Below are 24658 nucleotides of genomic sequence, written 5' to 3'. Positions count from 1 at the left end.
CGTAAGTATTCGATGTGATCCCCTCTAACCAATCGAATTAAAAGTAAAGCACGCACTTTATTGATATGACATTTTCCGAAAAATTGAACCCTAGCTCTCTACCTGCGCCACCCTGTTAAGACTGTGCGATGCCATGTTTGAAGAATTCCACGTAGTGAAAAAAATAGTTTGCCACTAAATATTGAAGGCATGATCATTCTTATGTTTCGTAAAATCTGAAGTGTGGCTTGGAATGTGTAAATAGTCAGGTTATTTATCCATTCAGGCTGAAGGACTCAAAGTTGATGGGCATTTGCTCCGCAATAAATGACAGTTATCCATCTTTTTCCATTCAGCTAAGAATGACACCAAATTATATCAAAAATGATGAAAGTAAGAGGAAACAGATTTGAAAATATAAATGGAAATTTGATTTAAATTATTTCGAAATTTAAGCTCAGTTAACCCAGGCAAGAAATTTCGAATACGAATATCTATACAGCCTTGACTCATACAAATATCAACAGAAGATTCTGGAGGTCAAACGAAACACTTTTTTCCTATAGGTACCAAATTTTCTGATTCGGCCCTGATAAAAATATATAGCCATTTTAAGTTTTCATAATGATCCTTGGTACCCCTGAAAAAACAGAATTACCTTCAGAATAACCTGCTAAACCTGTGACACTACACATCTATGGATCTTTTAAACAGAGTTGTAGTAGCCAATTTTTCAAATTTCAGATACTGTTTTATTTTTGAACATCAAATTACTCGAAAACGGCGCATTATAGGAGAAAATATGAAGAATACTTTTATATTACAAAACGTTCAAATATTAATTTGATAGCATCAAACTTAGTTTCAAGAGTTGGGTTCTTTAAATGTTTGGTATTTTCATGGTTAATATTGGGCATAATGAGAAAACCGGAAATGGGTGGGTGATATCTTGTGTTCGACAAAAATTCATCACATAAATGAAGACCTGAATTCCGAAATTCATTTTATTCGATGAAAAAGTTGTAAGATAGCACTGAAATTAAGATTTTTTATGGTTTTTCAACAAACTGTATTTCTTTTGACCTCAAGAATATACTGTTGAAATATTTTTACGAGTAAAAGACTCACTCTGTATAAAATAAGATAAATGAGGTTGCAAAAGAATCAGATAATTGGATATTCAGGGTTTCATTATCTCTTGAGCACTGTATCAACTCATATTGAAGAGCTTAAACCCTCGTGTAAATTATTTCAAATTATACAACTCCGCTACAGTATCTCGAAAGAAGTGCTCAAAAAATCGAGTGAAATCCTGCGAGATCACCTCATTCATTTCGAATGAAAAAAGGGACTGCAGAAATGGGCAGCAACTTGATGATAATGCAGGTTAAGCAAATTTCCCGACTAGGCTTCATACCGATAATCACATATAACTATAACCTCTCAATTTTTTCAATCATCGCAGCATCAACCTATTAATATCGCGTTCGCCGAAAAAAAAGTATAAAATACTTGGTCCTTCATCAGCTACAACTAGCGCCTCGCAGCGAAATTATCGAAAAAAAAAACTCCATCGTCGGTCCGAGACACACTTCCATCTATCTGGAAAATACTGTTATTCGCACATTCCTTCAACGCGCTTCTTTCTGCATCTTCTTTTCGCATTCCGCCGATTAGCTGCAAGACCTTATTCCATTTATCCTTTAATCTCGCCGTTTAGTATGCGAAATTACTCGTCGGCTCACGTTACATGTCATATATTGAGACAAAATCAATCCACGGGGGCGTGGCCGCGAGACCTAATGATGATTTTTACCCGTTTTCAAGAGCGTCCGGTATAAAACGCACGCTGGAACACGGCATACGTGATTTCTGAATCGACAATGATCAACTGTGAAGTTTGCTTTTGGCAAGGAAGTCTCCTATAAGAACCACAAGAACTTTTGCATTAAATAAACCGAACTTTTGATCCACTCTGAAGATTTCTATGGAGAACCATCGCCGTACAAAAAATGTGTCTCCAGAAACGGAGAAAATAGGGGTCGCTGCGATCGCTAGGTTGATCGATAAGGGGTGGGGATTTAAGCGCCAATTTGAAATGAACAGCCTTCATTTCATTTTAGGTTATGTGTCACCGTAGTTTTTCCTGATGATTTGTCAAATACTTTTCGTCGAATCTATAATAAATATGAATTTTCTGAATTGTGCAATGAAAATCAATTCACATTATTAAAGGAACTAAGTTATCAGCTTTATTCATTTATAATGAATGACAAAATCAATGAAATTCAAAAGAAATCACTGATCAAAAAATGATACCTACATTATGTTTATCATTGTTTATTGAAAACAGGATTTGTTGGTTGTTTTAATATAATCTTCAAAATTATATACATTCGCAGTGAGGCGTAGAACAGATCAAGACAAAAAAAAACTAGCAATCTCAGATTAATCACTTATTAGAGTAGATTCTGTTTCCAATACTCAGCTGAGAACCGTTATAAACCACATATTCTGTTATGCCAACAAAATTCTTCAAGAATATCCACTTCTTCAGATATTCTTATGCAGAAGAGTCCAATTCTCACGAGGAATGACAATTTCGATTTCGTTTATAATGAACCCATCATCTTTTTGATATCTTCATCTCAAAAGTGCTCTTGACACGCAAATTGATTCCGAGTCGATTCTTGAGGTAAGGTTGTTCCAATTTTCTCTCAAAAATGCACTCTGAAATTTAATCTCTCCTCTTTTTCTTTCCGATGCCAAAACACTCTTACATTAGCTCATGCTTCAACATTTCACCATAGTCAGATGTTGTTTCCCTTGCTGTCAACTCGTCCAACTTCAACTAGTTTTAATAAAATTTCGCCCTCCCATGATCGCCAGCGCGGCTATTGGCAAAAACATGAACTACCTATTGGTACATATTTTAGGGGTCAAACAATCTGCGGTCTCAAAGCAGCGATCGTTCTCCTTCTCTCTACTCTCTTGAGAGTTCAGGGGAAGGTTTCCTTTACCCAATATTCGTTCAGTTTAGGATAGCAATGAAGGTTTCCTCGAGTTGGGTTTCTTTATCTTTATCAGGCTCTCTGATTCCCAATTTCCCATCAGATCATGATAACAGATAGTGAGTTACAATCTATCAAAAAGATATGTGGATATGCTTCAGATAGCAATATCAAATTCATCGAGAATTGGATGAAGCACCTTGAATTTTGTGGATATAAAACTGTCAACGAAAATTGTGTTCGATTTGCAGTTTCGAAATGCCACCTATTAGAAATATCCTGTGATTGCGTTTGTTGACGAAAATATGTCGACCAAGGATATAGGCAAATCACCCATGATTGTATAATATTTCCGAAGGTGTGAAAAACACATATACCATAAATTTCCATCCGCCAGAACGCCAATGTATATTTGGTATCGTCCCACGTATGTTGCACAATTCGACAATGTAGAATATGCTCACCAATTCCTTCCTCTTATCCTCGCCATTCTTGCATCACCTGGCACCGTCGTTAATATCGTCCAAAAAATAACGGGCTCAGAGAATTTTTATAAGGTAATGAATATGTTCCACGGACATTAATTAACCTATTAAGCGCTGCAACTACTATACGAGGACCACTGTATCGTTGAAGAGTAGGAAGGGTCAATCGATTTACATGCACTTAGACCACCCATGTGGTCTCAATGAATCAATTATGACCGCAAAGGAACTGGGAGGATGTCACGTGATTCCTTGTCAGGCCGCAGAAGTTGAAGTTTGGAAATTTTGGGTTATAAAGCTGGGCGATTTGAGTACAATAGTCTGGAACGTCACCTATATAAATCCTTGTCGTTATTATCACAAAAATATAATACGCTATGACATGAAATACCTATTCTGATTATCTTTTTGTATCTAAAATTGGAATCTAGGTTTGCAATTTTTACTTTCTGGCATACACTTCTTTTATGTTTATGAAAACATGGTATAATTTTGGCTTATTTATTATTTTCGCCGTTGGTACTTGTGTCCATCTGAATTTCGAAAGAATAACAGAAGTTTTTTCTGTCAGCATTGCCACTAGTACCTATCTTGCATTGGTGAATGCTGCTTGTTTTTTTCTTCTTGCCGCTTTCGCAGCTATGGCTTCAGATTCAGATTGATCATTTTCACTCGCATTAGTCGAAGTCGGTTTAGTTTCACTGATCATTTTATATTTTTACTAAAACTTACGTTTCTCTCTAGTGCTTGTCAGGGAATATTCTGAGTCAGAATCGGAGCCAAATTGCTCAGCAGACGTTCTGTTTACTGAAGAGTCAGTGTCAGTTATGGTAAAATAAGATTATACCACTTTGTGATAATCAAGAGTAGGTATAGAAAGAAGTTGCAATGCAGTTCAAAGCCTACTGGAAGGGTGGTGACGTAGAAGGTGGCAAAGTCAAGTTCAATTGACAGAACTGCTTCCGTTAGCAGCTTTTGTGCCCAAACGTTGTTATTATTTGAATTGCACTGCCTGATTAAAATAGTTACGCCAATGCGTGTTTGTGTGACGTGGCGTGTGGAGATGCCAAAGAGGGCCGAGTATTTTCGATCGCCTATAGAGCCTTTTTTCAAAATTTTCTTGGTAATAATAACCTCAATCAACTAAAAGGGGTAAATAGTGTAACTGGGCGACGTCATTTGGAGTTCGTCAGCAAACAAGTAAATTTCAAGATTTTTTCCAATTTCCCAACTGTCACTCAAGACAAGATAAGAAGTATGTCATCAAGACAAGAATTATTGTTTGGTCGACCCCCACTCATAGATGAATCAGCTATTATTATTTCAAAAAGTTAAAGATACAAGGAGAGAAGTCAAAAAAACCCTGGCACTTCCACAAAAACCTCTTGATCTGGTGCAAGCTTGGCGCTACGTCCAAGAACCAAACGTCAACTGTCAAAATTCCATAGCTCACTAGAAACCGCATGGAAACCGTTCTCTCTGAGTGAATTCGGGCGATGGGTGCATCCTCCCATCGAAAAAACCTCCGTCATTCATCCAGAACCGAGAGAATCGTCCCCATAGCGGAGGCATCTCCGTAAGCGACCGCATGTACGAGATTGTAGAAAGGAAAGAAAAGGAACACGACGAATATAGTGCGGTAGCGCGGCGCGATGTGAAATGAAGTCGATAGTAACCTTCGGCTTATTATATTGTAGACATAAAATTCATTTCAGGTTTTTAATGGTAGAATATTTTCAGTTTGAATAAAGTAGCAGACGGATAAAGAACTTATTATCTGCTCGCAGCGTACAACATACCGGCGTGGTGGACCTGGTGAATTGTTTATGTCAGCGAGTTGCACGCGGCAGGCGCGTATGTGGTGGTGTTCCGTTCGGTCGTGCGTACCTAATTCTAGACGTGCGTGAGTTTTCTGTGCTCGCTCGAAGGGAAGACGTAAGTTTTCAACTTTCCCGAAGATTTTCCTCTTTTTTCCTGGTTCATGAACAAATTTCATCGCAATTTTGGAGCCAGATGAAACAGTGTCAACCTAACACATGATTTTATGGGGGTAGAAAATCTTAAAAAGATCAAGGAATCATGGTCTATATTCGGGGTAGAAAATCTTTAAAAAAAATATTGAATTATGGTCTATGTTCGGATTTTTTTATCGGAGAAATCTGATGATAATGGCATAATCCATACACAGAGTGATTAAATAAAGTACCGAAAAATTTCGTATTAACATCCGTTTCCGTTTTTCAGGAGAAAATATCAATCAAAAATTTATACGAAAAAATTGATTTATTTTTTTTCTTGAAGGATTGAATAAATATATTGTGAACTAAATATGTATAATATGGGGTGTATGAATTTGAAAAACCCTCAATATCTCGGCTCCCATGAGAATCCAGAGATAATGCAAAAAGAATATCAGCTTGATGCAACCCCTACAATCTTAAATGGGAAAAATGTTCTGAAGGGATTTGAATGCCTTTTCGAAAATGCCATAAACTTGCCCTTTTTCGTGAGCAGAAAGAGTAGAATAGTTACGATAGCAAGAGAATCAATGAAGCATGAAAATAATGAAGAAATTTCCACTATATAGAGTGAGTCTTTCACTCGTACAAATATTTTAACAGTCGATTAAATTGGTCAAAAGAAACACTTTTTTCCCATAAAATTTCTTTCGATTCGGTCCTGATAAAAATATATAGCCAAGTTTTCATATAGGTCTATGCCACCCCTGGAGAAACAAAATTCCCTTCAGACTGGCTAATATCACAGATTTTTTTTTCCTCTGAATATGAGGAATACTTTCATTTTACAAAACGTTCAGATATTAATTGGATAGCGTCCAACTTAGTTTTAAGAGTTGGGTTCTCTGAATTTTTGGTATTTTTGAGGTACGCAATGATCATAATAAGAAAACTGGAAGACATGGGCGACATCTTGTGTTGGAAAAAGATTCATCGAATAAATGAAAAACTATATTTCAAAATTCATTTCATTCGATGAAACCGTTTGTGAGATAGATCTAAAAATAACATTTTTCATGGTTTTCCAACAGCCTGTATCTTTTGAACCGAGCCGATTCGGAAAAAATGGTAAAGATAAAAAGTGTTTTCTTTTTACCTCAAGAATCTGCTGTTAAAATATCTGGACGAATCAAAGACTCAAAAATATAACCTATTTTCAAATTCGGCTTTCACGTGTTCTAACTTTCAAGTTTTATAGAACTAAAGTTCAACATTTTTGTCAAGAAAAAGCAACTAAATTGAAATAAACTACACGAGGTGAAGGTAATACATCCTCTACATGAAAAATAACAAAAATAAAACAAGAACTAGCGAATGCAGTTTCCGAATCACAAGGTACCTATTACTTCCCCTTCAATTCAACCTTGCTTCCAGAAAAATTGAAATACCCCATTCCGAACTATGCGCTACTTGACTCCATTTTCTTTTTGAGGAACTTGAAGGGATCTCTAACCCATTTAGGAAAACAACCCAACAACGATGAAATATCAAGAGAAATCCTCATAAAGGCTCCGGAAAAACATTTTTCAGTTGGTCCATCCTGTATACCTTCGAATATCGAGAATCAACGACAATCCTACGACCACAACCAGCGCCTCATCCATTTTTCAATTCCCCACAATACCACGCACTTTCAATTTCAATCATGACCAGGTCCATTTTTCAGCCCGTTAATTGATAACGCCCTCTACAGCCCCGGTCTATTACCATTAATTATAATGTCTTCATTCGTTTTCCATCGGACAATGTCAGCTCTAAGCGAAATATTGAATTTCTCATAGGAGCTGATGAGATGTGAGGTCAAACTACCGCATAAATTGGCATTACCTTCCTGTGCCTTTTTCGGAAAGGTTGACGGTTCTGCAAAAATATTCGGCTGTTAATGAGGACGGAGATTGTCGCTATCGAAGTTGGCCTTGAATGGAGTTTCAAGTTGTGCCTCATGGTGTTCGACGTTAATCGAAGTACTGCTTCTGGTACTGTTAGAAATTAATGTTTTTTGGAGTTCAGCGATTTGCCTAGATTGCGAAGAAATGATTGGTAATGAAATTTGCGACCTACGGAGGCAACGGCAGTTTTATGGCAAGTTTTAAATAGTCTCCGTAATGACGCTCTCCTTTCGAAGGACCACAGTTCTTTACTTGTGTTTCTTGAGAGTGTTCAAAAGATTCTTGGTGAGAAGGTGTATAAGTTCATTAGTTGTTACCGTTATAATTAGAAACTGCAGGATTCTGAAAGTATCTTAGGAAGAAAGTTCACTGTTGAAAACTCCAACATTCGAATTTTTAGTAGAAAATTATGATCAGTTCATCCACCTACACTGCGCAAAAAAATTAACGCACATAATGGAAATCTCAAATTGATTCTACAATTGAAGGTGTTCTCAGTGATAATTATTTTTATCAGAATTATGCATGCATATGTTATCCACTTTCAACGGTTTTCTTCAATACAGATGTTTTTTCCCAGCAGGAATAAAAAAAGATGATATTATCAGATTTTGAATGCATTGGCTCCATTCTAAAATCAGTTGTTCTCGATCAATTCTAGTGATCAATAGTTTTTCTTTCGTTTTATTTTCTACACTCGATCGCTATGCAACGCTAAACACGCAATTTGACCCAAGAGGAATGTGCCCAAGCGGTAGTTTTGCAAGAAGAAGGGTGGACATACACAAGAATTGCAGAAAGGTTTAGAGTTTCCCATACAAGTGTGTCCAGAACGTTGCAGCGATACAGGGAGACAGGTATGAATGTCCGAAGACCAGGACAGGGTAGACCACGGGTAACAACTGCCATTCAAGAACGTTACTTGAGAGTTTCTTCGTTGAGACAACGGTTTGCTACCGCTCGCCTCCTTCGAATTCAGCTTGAGCAAACTCATGAGGTGCAAATTAGCACTCAGACAATAAGAAATCGCCTCAGAGAATATGATTTAAGGCATCGTGTCGCGGCAAGAGGCCCAGCTCTTAACCCAGCCCATCGAAGGGCGCGTTTGGATTTTGCGAGAGAGCATATCCATTGGGAAGAGGCCGATTGGGAAAGAGTTCTCTTCACAGATGAGTCTAGATTCTGCCTCTACCATTGTGATCGACGTTCCCTTGTATACAGACGTCCACATGAAAGATATGCTCAGTGCAATTTCCTGAATACTACAGGTTTCGGGGGAGGATCGATTATGGTATGGGGTGGAATATCTTTGACTGCTCGCACAGACCTAGTGGTCGTTGATAATGGAGCTATGAATGCTGATAAGTATATAAGGAACATTCTTGAAGAGCATGTAGTGCCATTTGCCCCATACATTGGTGAAAATTTCATTTTTATGGACGATAATGCCAGAGCCTATCGTGCGCGCATCGTTCAGGAGTACCTTGAACAGGTTGAAGCCTCTCGAATGGAATGGCCAGCAAGAAGTCCAGATCTCAATCCGATTGAGCAGGTTTGGGACAACCTCAATAGAAGGCTGAGAAGTTCAGAAAATCATCCAGCTACCCTTAATGACTTAGGAATCCAACTCGGAGAAATCTGGGAAGGATTAGATCAGAACATTTTAAGATCACTCATTTTGAGTATGAACTGTCGTTGCCGAGCTGTAATTAACGCAAGGGGTGGAAATACCAAATATTAAATCACTTTGCGTTAATTTTTTTGCGCAGTGTATATCAAAAGAGTCGTCATGAACCATGTGAACGCAGACAAGACTATAAAGAGCCGGCATTACATAATTTCGCAAACTGACCAGTCCGTCGAAGCCATACGTAACACGAGCTAAATTTATATTTTTCACATTTATGCAAATGAGAGAATGGGACCCATAAAATGGTAATAATATGGAAATTCCATTGATTAGGCGCAGCCGAGACTTCAATTTTTGATTGCAGATGACGCTGCGGCATATATAGTATTCAAATATCAACTGGTTCGTTAAAGAAGATTATGAACGTTTCAAGTGTCCCGATTTATGCAATTTTTTTCGAGAACCGATGGCCATGTACGTGTGGCTTTGTACGCTTTCCATTCTAACCTGATTCGAGACCGATAGCTTGTTGCTCAACGGATTGCTCGAACTAATAAATAATCTCGTTTTCAATTACAATAAATATGATTAATGCGAAATAACTGCTTGAAACAGATCTGACAGATATTGGAATGCATTTTTGGGTTGATAATTGATTCCTAAGTCATTAGGAGTAGCTGGATGATTTTCTGAACTTCTCAGCCTTCTATTGAGGTTTTCCCAAACCTGCTCAATCGGATTGAGATCTGGACTTCTTGCTGGCCATTCCATTCGAGAGACTTCAACCTCTTCAAGGTACTCTTGAACGATGCGCGCACGATGGGGTCTGGCATTATCGTCCATAAAAATGAAATTTTCACCAATGTATGGGGCAAATGGCACTACATGGTCTTCAAGAATGTTCCTTATATACTTATCAGCATTTATAGCTCCATTATCAACGACCACTAGGTCTGTGCGAGCAGTCAAAGATATTCCACCCCATACCATAATCGATCCCGAAATCAGTAGTATTCAGGAAATTGCACTGAGCATATCTTCCATGTGGACGTCTGTATACAAGGGAACGTCGATCACAATGGTAGAGGCAGAATCTAGACTCATTTGTGAAGAGAACTCTTTCCCAATCGGCCTCTTCCCAATGGATATGCTCTTTCGCAAAATCCAAACGCGCCCTTCGATGGGCTGGGGTAAGAGCTGGGCCTCTTGCCGCGACACCAGGCCTTAAATCATATTCTCTGAGGCGATTTCTTATTGTCTGAGTGCTAATTTGCACCTCATGAGTTTGCTCAAGCTCAATTTATAGGAGGCGAGCGGTTGCAAACCGTTGTCTCAACGAAGAAACTCTCAAGTAACGTTCTTGAATGGCAGTTGTTACCCGTGGTCTACCCTGTCCTGGTCTTCGGACATTCATACCTGTCTCCCTGAATCGCTGCAACATTCTGGACACACTTGTATGGGAAACTCCAAACCTTTCTGCAATTCTTGTGTATGTCCACCCTTCTTCTCGCAAAACTACCGCTTGGGCACATTCCTCTTGGGTCAAATTGCGTGTTTCGCGTTGCATAGCGATCGAGTGTAGAAATCAAACGAAAGAAAAACTATTGATCACTAGAATTGATCGAGAACAACCGATTTTAGAATGGAGCCAATACATTAAAAATCTGATAATATCATCTTTTTTTATTCCTGTTGGGAAAACCATCTGTATTGAAGAAAACCGTTGAAAGTGGATAACATATGCATGCATTATTCTGATAAAAATAATTATCATTGAGAACACCTTCAGTGGTAGAATAAATTTGAGATTTCCATAATAGTCGTTAATTTTTTTGCGCAGTGTATTTAAGGCGTATGTTTTTTGCCGATTTCTGCTGAAGAATGAATCGCTGTTTCTCCTAAGTGCGTGGGAAACTTATCCAAAGTTACTCTAACCCGTCACTGTCGAAAATTCCAACGTAAACAACCGAAAATTTATGCGGTCCAAAGTAAGCTATCGTATTTCGAAAAAAAAAAGAGTCGACCAGAAAAGAACCAACAAAATCCGACCATTACCGACCCCGAGCCGTTATTATCGGGTTCCAAAACGCCCAGAGGTGGCCCAAAAAAAAGACTACCCAAGAATAAATATGCTAATGGTCGGCCGTTCATGCAGGCCCATCCATAACCGATATTATTTTCAAGATCACGGTCGTCCAAGGCCAAGGTCGTGGCTGCGCGTTCGCTCTCTATGGGCAGGGCCCGCGGCCGATTTCGGGAGGCCCGATAGGGCCTCGACGGTGTTGAGTTACTACCCCAGCGAGAGTGAAATATTAAACCGGCGTTTTTGGGGGACCCATTATGTTGACAAGGAGTAAACGATATGGAGCGGCGAAAAAGATGGATGAGACGATAAAACGAGGTGTTAAAAGACTAGAATGGGTTCGAACTTGTTGGTGTCGGGTATCACGGCTCATTTCTTCTTGTTCAGTCCGTTTTGTTCGAGATTGGTTCATGGCGCACCATGAGGTTGAAAAGTCTTCATTTCCGACGAACGTCAGGGTTGGACTCCAGAGAAGAAATGAGAATCGACCTCACTTTATTTAGCCTTCCATTTTGAATAGGAAGCACAGAGCACGACAACGACAGTGGGCCGAGGATCACGACCATTTGACAGTTGAAGATTGCAGTCGGTGTTTTTTCAAAGATGAGTCTAGATATGGTTCAGTTGACTCTTGGAAGTAGGGAAATAAGTCACAGATATTCAGAACAAGTTAAGGTTTCTTTAGAACTTCTTTTCTAGGAGGTTCCGTATGGTTATGAGTTGGCACTTGTCTGAAGCTTCGCACAACGTTGGTATTTTTGCAGAATACTAATAAAACCAGCCATAGATATCTTTATATGATTGAACCAATAATCGTTCTGCTTGCGGCAGCATCTGGTGAAAATTCCATCTCAATAATTGACCTTACGTGGTCGCCTGGTTGATGAAGTGCTAGATGCTCATGCTATTGAAAGGATGAACAGGCCAGCTCGCTAACCAAACACGAATTGCATAGAACATGTCTGGGCAGAGATGTCAAGACAACTTTCCTCCCTAGATTAACATACTGGAGCAGCTTTCTAATGCTCTGCTCAATATTCGGATAAGTTTGTCCCAACATTTCATGAATTGTCTTGTAGCAAAGGTGTACTGATGATTTGTTTAGATATATCGATATAGAACTATTTATCATTTTTTTCTTAGCAATCCTTCAACCAATTTCTAATTTCATCGATGCTTCATATGGAAAAATACCGAACAAACAAAAACGCCCACATAAAGACCATTTTACGACCATCCGAACAAAATTCGCTAAAATTTACACCGTCAGGTTGGCAATAAAAAGGGGGACCGGTTCCCCCCAAGCTTTTCTATCGAATTTCTGTCCATTATCGATTCGACATTGAACGATTCGCGTCGTAAATTAATGTCATTAACGAAATTGAGCAATTAGATACCTCATCGTTCGTATTGTGTCGGTGACGTTCAAATCTGTCCGCGTAAACGCTCAATTATTCCGATTCTACAGAGTTTTTACGCGACGTTTTCCGACTTTAAACTCATCAAGAGTCGATGTTGGGAAACGGAAGGGAAGCTTCGTGGTGGAACCGTGAGGATTATCCTAGAAATCGATGTTGGACGTCGATTAGAATCTGTCCTAACCGACCGTTGAAGTCTCCGCGTAATTGTTGCATTAGTCTTGATGTAAATATAATTTTACACCCAGTATATTTGATGAATATCCATAGAGATGAAATCTGGAGAAGGCTATCAAAGCAGTGCTTTGAAAAGAGTAAATAAACTCAATCTAATTTTTCTTAACCGCTAACTAACCTATATCCTGAAATCTGAACGACCTGTCGAAGTTTATGTATCTAAAAATTGACCACTGAGAGGCTCAATCAAGTGTTGGTTAGGTTCATGCTATAGTGATTTCGAGGGGTTTGTGTGAATCCTTATCAATTTTCTGAGAATATCAATTATCCTTTTGTGGTGATTTGAAAGTGCGGTATGATAGAAACAGACTATTATTGACAATATAGGGTACTCTAACGATTTGTCAAAATCAGCTGATTGTTCGTTACCGTGGGCCACACAGAGCTTTTTATTATCACTATAAAGAGGCATTTCTGAAAAAGTTATAGTCTTATCACTCTAATCTAACGTCGGGAAGAACTTTTTATCCAAAAACATGCACAAAACACAATACTCGACCAAAACACCATGCGAATCAATGGAGGGAGAAGCTTGTGTGCCCCACGGCAACTAACGCATAGCTGATTTTGACAAATCGTTAGAGTTCCCTATTGGGTAGTAAGTACACTTTGAAGTTTGTGATCATAAATATCATAGATGATTTGTTTACCCCCTCAACCGACGTCATTCCGAAATGCCTAATATCTATCTGGGGATCTAACCTGATTCAACATAATAGGACAATTTCACATGTGTTGGTTTACTTTATATCCATTTATATGAGAAAATGATGTTTATTGAATATGATTGAAAACTGACCTTCATTTAAAATTGTGACTGATATAATTTGAAGTTTTGTGATCATTGATGTCATAGATAGTTTATGTGCCCCTCTGTGTCTACGAATCGCCTATTTGTCAGAGACAAGAAATTAAAAAAAAACTGCTAATTTTGATTATTGATTGAACTGATTATTTGATGACAAATAATCTGTGGTCTCAATCTGAATCAAAGTAGACGGATTTTTTGTGCAGAAACAAAATAGAAAGTTCAGTTTTCGTATTTTAATTTAATGGACGAATTTCAAAGAACGCTCTTCGATATTTTCCCAAATCCTTCACTCAAAAAGCGCGTTCTTCTCGACGCAATATTAAAATTCGCCTTACGCCCCTCGTCAATTTTCCGATGAATCTCAACCTGCCTATGGACAAACGCTTTTTGCTACCTCCTAATTATAATTCCTGGAAGAGATTATCAGCAGTATCAGTGGACTGGGTGAGCATTGAAAAGGAAATCATCAATCATGTTTTTTGCAGTACTAGTTACGGTCATTCCTTATTAACTCTTGGCTTGGTGGTCTCTGATATCTGCCTGCCGTTATTTACATTAAAATTCGGCCAGAAAAAAATCTCCGATCTTCGCTGCTCCGTATGGAAACTGTACATGATCTGATTTTCTCCTTCGCAGGAATGCCAGTCCATCCTTGGCATTTGGAACTAGTTATCGAAAATTTCGATATCGGTAGAAATCTCTCGTCATATACATCGACACAACTTTTTTTTCTTCAAGGTGAACCGATTCCTAACAATTCAACGACGTTGTTGTCGATTCCTGCCCGCCTGCATTCTCGAAACATTTTTTCAACAACACGACTCTCTTAAATGGCTCTCGCTGCGACCTTGATGCCTACGACTCCTTATTGTTTCATAAGGTATCGAAAACATCATCTATTAATTAATTTAAATCGATTCATCTTCCATATACTCCGAGCGGGTTCGTGAATCGATTATGATATTATTAGTTCTTATTTTTCATTTTCTTGACAGAATGTTCTCAAACGGTATGGACTATTATGAACTGGCTATTTTCGAGTAATTTGAAACAGGGAGGAAGATGAGGATAAAGAAAATTGCATAAAAAGGAAGCATCTCTCACGAAACATGTTATTTCTATTATTCATTTTGTGCCATGAATCGTTTCCACAAATAATATCCAAATCGCCAGATTTCATTGATTTCAGTAAGACACCTAAATAATGTGCTTATCACTTAGTTCATTCTGATTATCTGATCAGAACGAATAGAACCTACACTGGTTTAGCACTGAGCTACTCCTTAATAAGAATAATGCTAACGAAACATCATAAACATCACTGTAAAAGCTAGATAAAAAAAGCAGAGCTGCCACGAGATCTTGTGGGTCGAGGAATTACTGAATTGTCCAACTGTACGTCTCAGTAAATTGAAGGAATATTCTCTGAATAAGGCCGTTTCATCAGGAATAGTCTACAGAAAGCGAATTACGGAATTTGATTGTCAAACTCTGCATGGAACACACCAGAACGTGGTCAACCATCATTACGTCGATGTAACTGCGTCGAACTACTGGTTGACTTTCGAGAGGTTGTTTTCCGAGACAGAGGGCTAAAACCCCATGAATCATCCTCATCTACTATCAATTTCTAGCACAAAAAATAAGGGACGCCACTTGAAAAAACTAAACTACTAACCAATCCTCGTAGATGACGAGCTCCTAATTATATGTGAAAAGATTTCAAATGAAAATTGAGCTGTTCGCAAAATAAATTACTTCCAAACATTGACCATATCAGTAATCAATCAGTTTTTGAGATTGACATGTTCATACTCGTGAAATAATTTCGCAGCCACATACCATTGAGTATTTATGATGAAATTGTCCATATAAATACTTTCAAACAGAATATATAGTAACTAAAATTCCATGTTCTTGAATTGTCGCTTACGCCATTTTGCAACCGAGTTCAAATTTATGACGTTTACCAAAAGCAGATGTGAAGAAATCCACCAATGGCCAAATCCTCAGCCAACCTCTGGAAGAGTGCCTTTAATTTTGAATTTTGAAGCCTTCTTAAGCCCAGGTTTCATAAAGCTTGATCAGGAAATCAACGCTTGATTGACGAATAGACGTCAATTTGTTTTCAATCGATAATTAGGTCATGATCATTCAGAATATCATTCTCGCATCAAAAAATGATGTTCGTACGTCCATTCAATTATTCTCAATTGCTACACCTTCAATTTATTCAGGAATGAAAAGGTTTCATTCACACAGTTCATATTCACAACACACTGATAATAATTGAAAAGGCACAGGGTTATTTGTAGAAATATCCACCTCGTCTGGAGAACGCACGAAACAAAACTGAAGATGAATTAGAAAGTAGACGAATGTTAGGGGTGAGGTATTTCGTGGCAACGTAATCATTATCTATAAAGTTTCACCTAAGACTTCGAGAACATTTTAGATAACTCTTCAAAGGGCTAATATCTCAGGAAATATCTATATTCTTTGATGACTTTATTTGTTTTTGTTATTTCAATTCCATCTCTGATTTTGAAAGCATGAAGTAACTTCAAAGAGGAAAAAACCTACGAAACTGGATTATAAGAAAAATTCATCATAAAGAGCATCCTTTATGATGAGAATATCGATTTAAATATCAGAACCTTCAAGAATATTGAATTAAAAATATCGATCTTCACCTCAAGTTGTGATCACTATGAGTAGAAATAATTGATTAAAAATATTGGAATTGTATAGATTTCAGCCACGCATTGAAAAAACGATAATGTATTAAAGTAGGCATCGAAATAGTTACAGGAAATCCTTGTACCAATCCTTCGATGAACTCATTTTCGAAGTTTATTCACCTCGAATGAAAAAATCACGAATATTCACGAAACTCTGGTGAAGATTGAAAAGACAAAAGCTTATTCGTAAAAATATTCACCTCCTCTGAAAAGCACACGAAACAAAACTGAAGTAGGATATTATATGGAGTTGAATTGTATGAGTGGGGGTAGTATAGCCAGGAGATCTACCTTTATTGGTAGATTAGTATAGCCAGGAGATCCACCTTGTAGGTAGATTAGCCCTTATGGGCAGATTCGCCTTTCGTCAATAGCTCGGGACTACGGCCCTCGCTATTCGCTTGAAGGTTTTAGAAATCCAGTGACTGTCAAATCGTTGATCGGACAATCAGAGTTTATGAAACCCGCTGTTACACATCTAAAAATAACACTAAGGGAAGCTTCGAATTTGGTTATGAAACTGGCCCTAAGTTTCCCTTGTCTTCGAAGAAGAAAGACTCTATTTTCTGTCACTCTTTGGACATCCTGATTGTCCAGTTGGCGCCTAATTAAAACCTGTCATCGAAGCGCCCTCTACAAAAGGCACTCTACCGAATTTACGCGTTATTATTTGAGCTAGTCTAGCCTGACAGAAACAACCGAAACTTCCTAACACGTGGCGCCATAAAAGCACCACTTTACGAAAATTGAAGAAATGCGCCTCGGGAAAGCCGAACAGAAGGTAAACAAGTCGGCGGCGGTCCATCGACCAGCATCAAACCCCACCGGCTCTGAAACGACTCTCGGGTGACATTCAAAGGTCGTCCATTTGCATAAGGCAACCTCGATGGCCAGATTAGAACAAGCGCGCCGGTTCCAAAACGACCCGCGAACAATCCCAACCATCTGAATTGTAAATTTGCACCTGTTGCCATTTTTCGCGCTCATATCGTTCCTTTCCGCATGATTTAATGCGTTGTTAGACGCGATTAAGGAGGATATTTCAAACTGTCAGAGCGGGAATATATCGTAGGATTTTCGTGAAAAATTGCCCGCGCGGACCGAGGTGAATTAGTGCCCGATCTGCGCGCACGCACGTGTTAGAATTTGTCCGTGGGAATTATAATATTCATCATGGTATGCTGAATGAATGATTTGATATATCGGTGGTACATCCCAGAAGCTTCTTGAGAAGGCACAGCCTTAAAGAAGTGTAAACTCTCTGTGAATTGTTCAACATATGGTGAGCAAGGGGTTTCTCCCAATTTTTGAAAGAACGTATGAGTACATCCCACACCAAAAAAGGCCGAAAAGTGTTTCACATGAAACATCCGGCCGATAAGATAATACCTATTTGATTAAAAATTCTGGAAGATGTATGAATTATTGATTTCTTCGGAGGAGACGAAAAATCAATAAAATTCCACTATTTTGCTACAGTCTTCGATGAAATATTGCTGGAACGTTCAACTCTGCTTCTACAGTTTTTCGACCTCCAGTTTCGGAGTCTAAAAAAATATCAAGTTACCCAAATGTCATCAGCATCCATCTTGATTCATTTCGTATCGTTATCTCCATGAATATTAATCGAAAGATCAAAACATATTCCTAGGAACAACAACGGCCAAATTCACGATGATCGATTGACGGCTTCGTAATTATATTCGCCGAGGATTCATGAATTTTGCATGAACGCCAAGGGGAAAAGCCGTAAGTTTGGATTTTTTGATATTTCTACGAGGTCTTCAAGGTCCCGGAGAACCTTGTCGGGCATTTTTTCACGAGAATTTGGTTTATGTTCCCGATAAACGTAGAATATTCTAATTATTATCACTCGCCTAGACTTTAACGATGTGCCAAACGCGAAGACTATGATTTTCGGTATCCGTCAAATCTTCTTGTAGATGAATTCAAATGATGTTTAAAGATCCTGGATACTGATTATTACTACTGAATTTTAATATTATTTCGGATTTCCTTCACGTTTTATAAACAGAGATCCTACTAAAATTTTTAAATCGTGATCATACTACATCGTTCAAAAGTCCCCAGTCTAACAAATATATGGCAACATTGTTGACAAACCCACGTAATTTCTGCGTAGTACTGACCTTCAAACAGTAAACAGACAAAATTTCATGTCATTCTGACGATCAGTTCAGAGGCTACGTTTCGTTATTTTGAAGATAAAAATAAAAAGCAATTTCGAGTGTTGATCAATGTTTTTTGATAGGGAAAAACAATGTTAAAGACGTATAGTGGCTTGTCGAGCATTATGGGGACTCTCCAAAAGGGCTTTAAAAAGGTAGAACATCTTTGAGATGAAGGTATCACTCTTGAAGAAGAGAATGCTGATGAATAAAGAAGAATCACAAATAAACTTCTTAGTTAGACCTGAGAGTTACGAAGTGATGTGCTATTTCGCACTCAGAGACTTCAACAGTACACCAAGCGCGAAACCAACATTGAACGCCGCAATATCGATTGTTTTTGCAACCATTAAAAGTTTTTAACGTCAATTTACATTCGTTTCAAATATGGTAGCGACGAATCTATCGTTCGCAGTGATGAACGCTACCAATAGTATCGATGGCATTGATTCGTCCCAAACGGTGTTCAATTTCATGCTCACGATGGTGTTACGCAATGCGAAGCCATCCATGACCTGAATCGCACATGTTTATAGGATTCTTTCGCTGGTAATTCATCTGGCAACCAATGTTGACGTTCTATGGCGTTTTGGCAGTATTTTTGGTTTTGCGATAACGTTGGATGAAATTTGGTGCTTCGAGCCGGATTCGATTCCGAGCATCCATTTCCTGTCGGTTTTTCTAATTGGAAATTCGAGCCTTTGAAGGTATATTTCTAGATTTCAAGATTGTTCATTGGATTACGAGAACGGCTTGAAGACCTTCCTTCAACTAAGACGATACAAATGGATCGAATCGCAGTTTTGTGGATCTAACTGAAAAAAAAAACGGCGTCAGGTCCATTTCTCAACGTTGTCCTGACCAACAGCGAGATTGTTTGGTAAAGATGGAATGACAATTTGGTCCTTTGGGCTGGATTCAGGTTAGAAGCTTTGATTCTTATTGACACATTATGAACGAGTCAGAAAGCATTTTTCTCTGATATGACTGGAATGAATCTGAGATTCTTCGGACAGAAGTTAGAAAAAAAGTCTGTTCTTACTGAGGTTACGAAGAGATATAAAAATTGAACTATTCACAAGGTTTTTGGTGGTATTTCGGAGCCGGATGGAGACTTTTTACGATCTCTCTCTCGTTTTTGCATTGATCATCATAAGGTGTGAAATAAATTTTGGTCCTTCGAGCTGGATTCACGTAAAAAGCTCCAGTAACACGTCTTGGACGTTCCTATTGACTCAGATCGCGAATTTCTCGATCCAAGTAGCCATCGAAGAGCGTACTGAGAGAAAATTGAACCCTCTGCAAGGTTTTGTTGTTATTTCGACCTGTAGCATGTTGAACGGACGAAGATGGAATAACATTTTGTTCCTTTGGGAAGGAATCGAATGAAAATCTTTTATGCTGTGTTGTGAAGAAAGAATAAGATCGCATTTGAGTCAATTTAATTGGACGTTACAAGATCCCTTTCCCGTTCTGGCGTCGAGAAATAATCAATAGGGGTGAAATGAATTTTGGTCCTTCGAGCCGGATTAACGTAAAATGCTCCGGTTACACGTGTCGGACGTTCCAAATGACTCAGATCGCGATTTTCCCGATCGAAGCCTCCGTAAGGTCCAATTCCCGTTGATGACTTCATCGGTAGCAGTCGTTATTACTCATGCACGGCTCCGATTGCCCTCTGAAACCCAAACATTGGTAACAATCGCGAAACGAACGGCCGTAAACGCGCAGTAGGCGACAGCGGACCACTTCATACCTATTTATATTGCCTGAAATGTCACGCGGACCGTTTCGCGCATTTCCAACGCCACCTTCGCGGACGCCCACCGCCTCCGATGAGCGTTCCTTGAATGAAACGACGGGCGACAATGTAGATGGGCGCGATCGCGAACGATCTCGGCGATCGGAGGACCTTGCGAGAACGGAATAAGGTGTATGCAAATGAGAGATCTCTCGGTGGCGAAAATGCGGAATTTGTGCGATCGCGGCGAGCTGTTTTCGGTTTTCTCAGTCGACGTCAGGCGTCCGGTTTGTTTACGTCAAGTTTTCGGACGGGACGGTTGTACCGTGGCGCGGTCATAGAGTTGTAGCGGTGTTTTCTGTCGGTTTGTCGGACGTTGGAGTGGAAAAACCGTTGGGACTTTTTGGTGGGGTTGTTTCGTATTCTTAGATACTTTGATTTTTTATGTAAGTTGAATATTTTATTAGTGAGACAGGGAAGAACTTGGAAATTTTTTTAAATCGATAGTTTTTGGGTAGAATTCAATTACACCGTGTCGCATTCATAGATTAACATTATTTCATTTCAAGAATGAGAATATACGAATGAATCGTTTTTTTCTTATTCTAATTCTGCGCAAATTAATATTAAAATATTTCATTGTATTATTCTTTCCTATAATACCTATTAAGTATACAGCTGATAAAATTCAGTTGAACAAAATTTCGTTGAAAAACAATGAATAAAATGAATTGTTGGTCCAAGAATTTCAAGTCGGTGTTTTCTTCAATTTCTGCAAAATTCAGTGCTGAAAATGCGTAACACGTGCTCAGAGCTTTTTCCTCGTCAGCTTAAGATTTTGCCGTCCCTATGCCTAAACATATAATTAAAGAAAAGACACAGAAAAGTAAAACCTGCATAGTGATTTATTTCCCTAAAAACTGATCCTAGAAAAAATCTAATTGCATATTCCTGATCTACGACCTCACATTGGTCATTAGTAAAATGACCCAGGTCGATGTAGCTAAATGAATAATTTTTTGTCTGGACTAATTTCAGTGGTGGAGCGCGGGTAAACAAAAGTAGCAGACGAAATTATTCTAAATATGAAATTTTTTTATTTTTCTAATTATATCGACCCGGGTCATTTTTTTGATTAATTCGAGGTCGTATGTTACGAATATCTGATTAGAATTTTCCTAAGATTAGTAATTTCGGAAATAAATCACTTTTAGCGAAAACTTTCGAAAAAATTGGTCAACTTTGAGGAGCTGTAGCAGTCAGAAAAATAGAATTAGACATATGCTGATTTTTTGGTGATAGATGGATCCTTTGCACATATAAAATTTCAATTTTCATTCATCTACCGTGAAAGGTTTGATTTTATGATTTTTTCTGCGTAGGTCCAAAATTTCGAATTTTCCATCGAATATAACTTAAAAACTAATCCTTTCAGCAAAATTCTGTTTCGATATTCGTGATCTACGCCCCCAATTTAGCAAATATACAAGTTTTGGTGGAAATTGGGAAAATCGAAAATTTTTCAAATTTTCCATGCATATGTATGGAAAAATTGCGATTTTTTTGAAAAAAATTTTTGGTCTCCGATCAAAACCAAATTTATACTGTCGACTTATTCGAGGGCGAGGATAACGAATATGCAAACAGATATTTTCTTTTAAATTTATTTTTCGAGTTATGGTCGATGAAAAATTGGAAAATTTGGACCTTCGCGGAAAAAATCATTGAATCTAAACTGTTCTCGGTGAATGAACGAAAATTGAAATTTTCTATTTATAAGAAATCCATCTATCGTAAAAAAAATCGGCATATGTCTAATTCTCTTTTTCTGGCTGCTAAAGCTCCTCAAAGTTGACCAATTTTTTCGAAATTTTCCACTGAGAATGATTATTCATTTCCTAAAATACTGATCGTACAAAAAATCCCACAGCAATCATTTTTTACTATGTCAATTTCATCTTGTTACAGTAGATACCTTATAAAATCAGATGGAATTGGGTTAGTAGTAATGACGATTATTGTGGTGAATATTGTAATGTAATTGGTTTAGCATTGTATACTCAGAAAACTCTATCTTCGTAACTGTAAACTTTCTTCACCTTGTTTTAAATCACACTGTAAATATATTTCGCAATTGAATTGATTGCCAGTTTTTGTCATTCGGTTCACATTGAATCAATTCATGGTCATAATTCTCATTCGTAAAGTTTTGTGAAGAAGACGAGAAGATGAAGCACATCCGAATCGTCGATTTTTTCTGGCTGTTATTAGAGAACGAGCGATTATTTTTAACGTCCATTAATATAATTAAATCGTTAAACTATTGTTATCTTGTTTTTTTGCCAGCTTCGGTTAAGTCACGCCTGTTAAGTGAGCTAAACGAATCCAGCTAGGAAACACGAAACATAACAATATTACTTAACCTTGACATCGCTGTACCATTATAATCGACTGAATTGAAGTTGTTTCGTGTTTTCGATGGAACTTCGTTTTCCTCGAGATAATTCAGAGTTACCTGGGAATTAGCAACGGCTGTTGGGGGTCCCTGGGGGCCATAGCTTCCCCTCCATTGAGGATATTTTTTCGAATATCGAAAAATGATTTCATTTCCCTCTTCAAATATGAATGAAACTTAAGGTAGATTTCGTTCTAACATATATATGAATATACCTATTCATTTCATACCAACAAACACTTTACAGAATTCCTAATATAAAATTATACTCCCCCTCCCTAAAATCAGTCCTGGACCGCCACTTTGAACGTATTCCATAAAAGTTAGATGGTTTGGCTACAGGTACTCACATCACATCTCTATTTAGAAGCTGACATTGAAATATGCATCCTATATTCATTTTCCAATATTTTCTCGCATATTTGACCAACCACTCACCTCCGGCTAACTTCTAATAACAAACGGCTAATCCGTTTTCTTTGTCGGCCAATTCTAGACAAGCCTTGTTCAATTTCGAAAGCAAACTATGAAACCTCCTTCGTACAAACAAATATTTGCGCAGTTTCTTCAGACATGGTGAATGTACAGAGGAAGTCGGTACTGAACGTGATTTAGAAACTGGAAGAATTGTGTTGTTGGCAGCCTTGAACGGAGTACAAACAGTCATAAATCACCGCAAATATGCGAAATTCCTAGGAATGTTGGAAATGAGGTAAAGTTCGTGTCAGACAATCTCCGTACATTTTTCAACCGCCGGATAGGATTCGAGACTCTTGTTCTTATTCTATTCAAACAGGAGGTTCGATTTATCTCTAGGTTTAACAGTAAATAAATGGTACAATTTTGTCTTGACACCCATTTGGTTGATTTAACCCTTGAATATTAAGAAATTTGGTATTTTTCATCTATTATCTACATTGCCAACATCTTTTTCAGATGGTTATTCTATGATTTTGTTGAGCATGTATGATGAAAGCGTTAAGAGATGTCAAATGCGTTAGGAAACGTCAAAAGCGTTAAGAAACGTCAAAAGCGTCAAGAGACGTCAAAAGCGATAAAAGACGTCAAAAGCGTTAAGAGATGTCAAATGCGTTAAGAAACATCAAAAGCGTTAAGAAACGTAAAAAGCCTTAAGAGACGTCAAAAGCGTTAAGAGACGTCGAAAGCGTTAAGAGACGTCAAAAGCGTTAACAGGCGTCAAAAGCGTTAAGAGACGTCAAAAGCGCTAAAAGATGTCAAAAGCGTTAAGAGACGTCAAAAGCGTTAACAGGCGTCAAAAGCGTTAAGAGACGTCAAAAGCGTTAAGAGACGTCAAAAGCGTTAAGAGACGTCAAAAGCGATAAAAGATGTCAAAAGCATTAAGACATGTAAATAGCGTTAAGAGATCAATGTACAGCTCGTCTATTACAGCTTTTCCGCGGTACAGATGCCTGCGGGCCTTGAATTTTCCATTACCGCCGCCACCTTTCCATCGCCAAGATGCAACTTTTACTAATTACCTAATTAGCCTTTCAATAAACCTTCGTCCCGTAAAAAGCATAAACGCACCATAAAATGGTGTTGTAAAAGTCGCCAAGTACCGATATCTGATCCTCCTAGAGCGTCATGTGTTATGCACCTGGCATAAATAAAGTTTATCCTTCGAACAGATTGCTCTATAAAACGAGGTGAGTTATTATCATTCGATTTTTTCGTTGCAGTGCCTCGCAAGGAAGAGCGATCAATCGGGACTTTTAATGGAGACACTAACGGTCACATTCGTCGATCACCAGTGAGGAAGGAGAGGATAAGAAAGTCCAAGAGGGAACTAGAAGAGGAGGCGGCCAGAGTATTAGAGCAGGCCGGGAGGCTTGAATGCGTAGTATCTACTAACAGAGGTGAGAAATTTCAACCCTACCAATTCTGTTTAGCGCCAGTCTTTTTGGTACAGTCTCTATGCTTTAGGTTCTATGTTATTCATCATTATTTTAA

The 24658-nt window shown here is 38.2% G+C and overlaps 1 protein-coding gene across 2 annotated transcripts in view; it reads left to right on the top strand.

Moving 5' to 3' along the window:
- LOC123306388 (calponin homology domain-containing protein DDB_G0272472) overlaps positions 1 to 24658 on the top strand; it is a 147887-nt gene that overhangs the window by 86120 nt on the left and 37109 nt on the right. For both annotated transcript variants that reach the window (XM_044888367.1, XM_044888366.1), the window contains one exon: positions 24388 to 24564. Coding sequence is in view for 1 of the 2 variants with exons in the window: in XM_044888366.1 (XP_044744301.1) it covers positions 24388 to 24564 (177 nt within the window). In the remaining variant the exon portion in view is untranslated. The remainder of the gene's footprint in view (positions 1 to 24387; positions 24565 to 24658) is intronic.

The sequence above is a fragment of the Coccinella septempunctata genome, chromosome 2 (genome assembly GCF_907165205.1).
Source record: "Coccinella septempunctata chromosome 2, icCocSept1.1, whole genome shotgun sequence".
Classification (NCBI taxonomy): Eukaryota; Metazoa; Arthropoda; class Insecta; order Coleoptera; family Coccinellidae; genus Coccinella; species Coccinella septempunctata.
The sequence above is the reverse complement of the archived record's forward strand: the minus strand, read 5'-3'. Positions and strand labels throughout refer to the sequence as shown.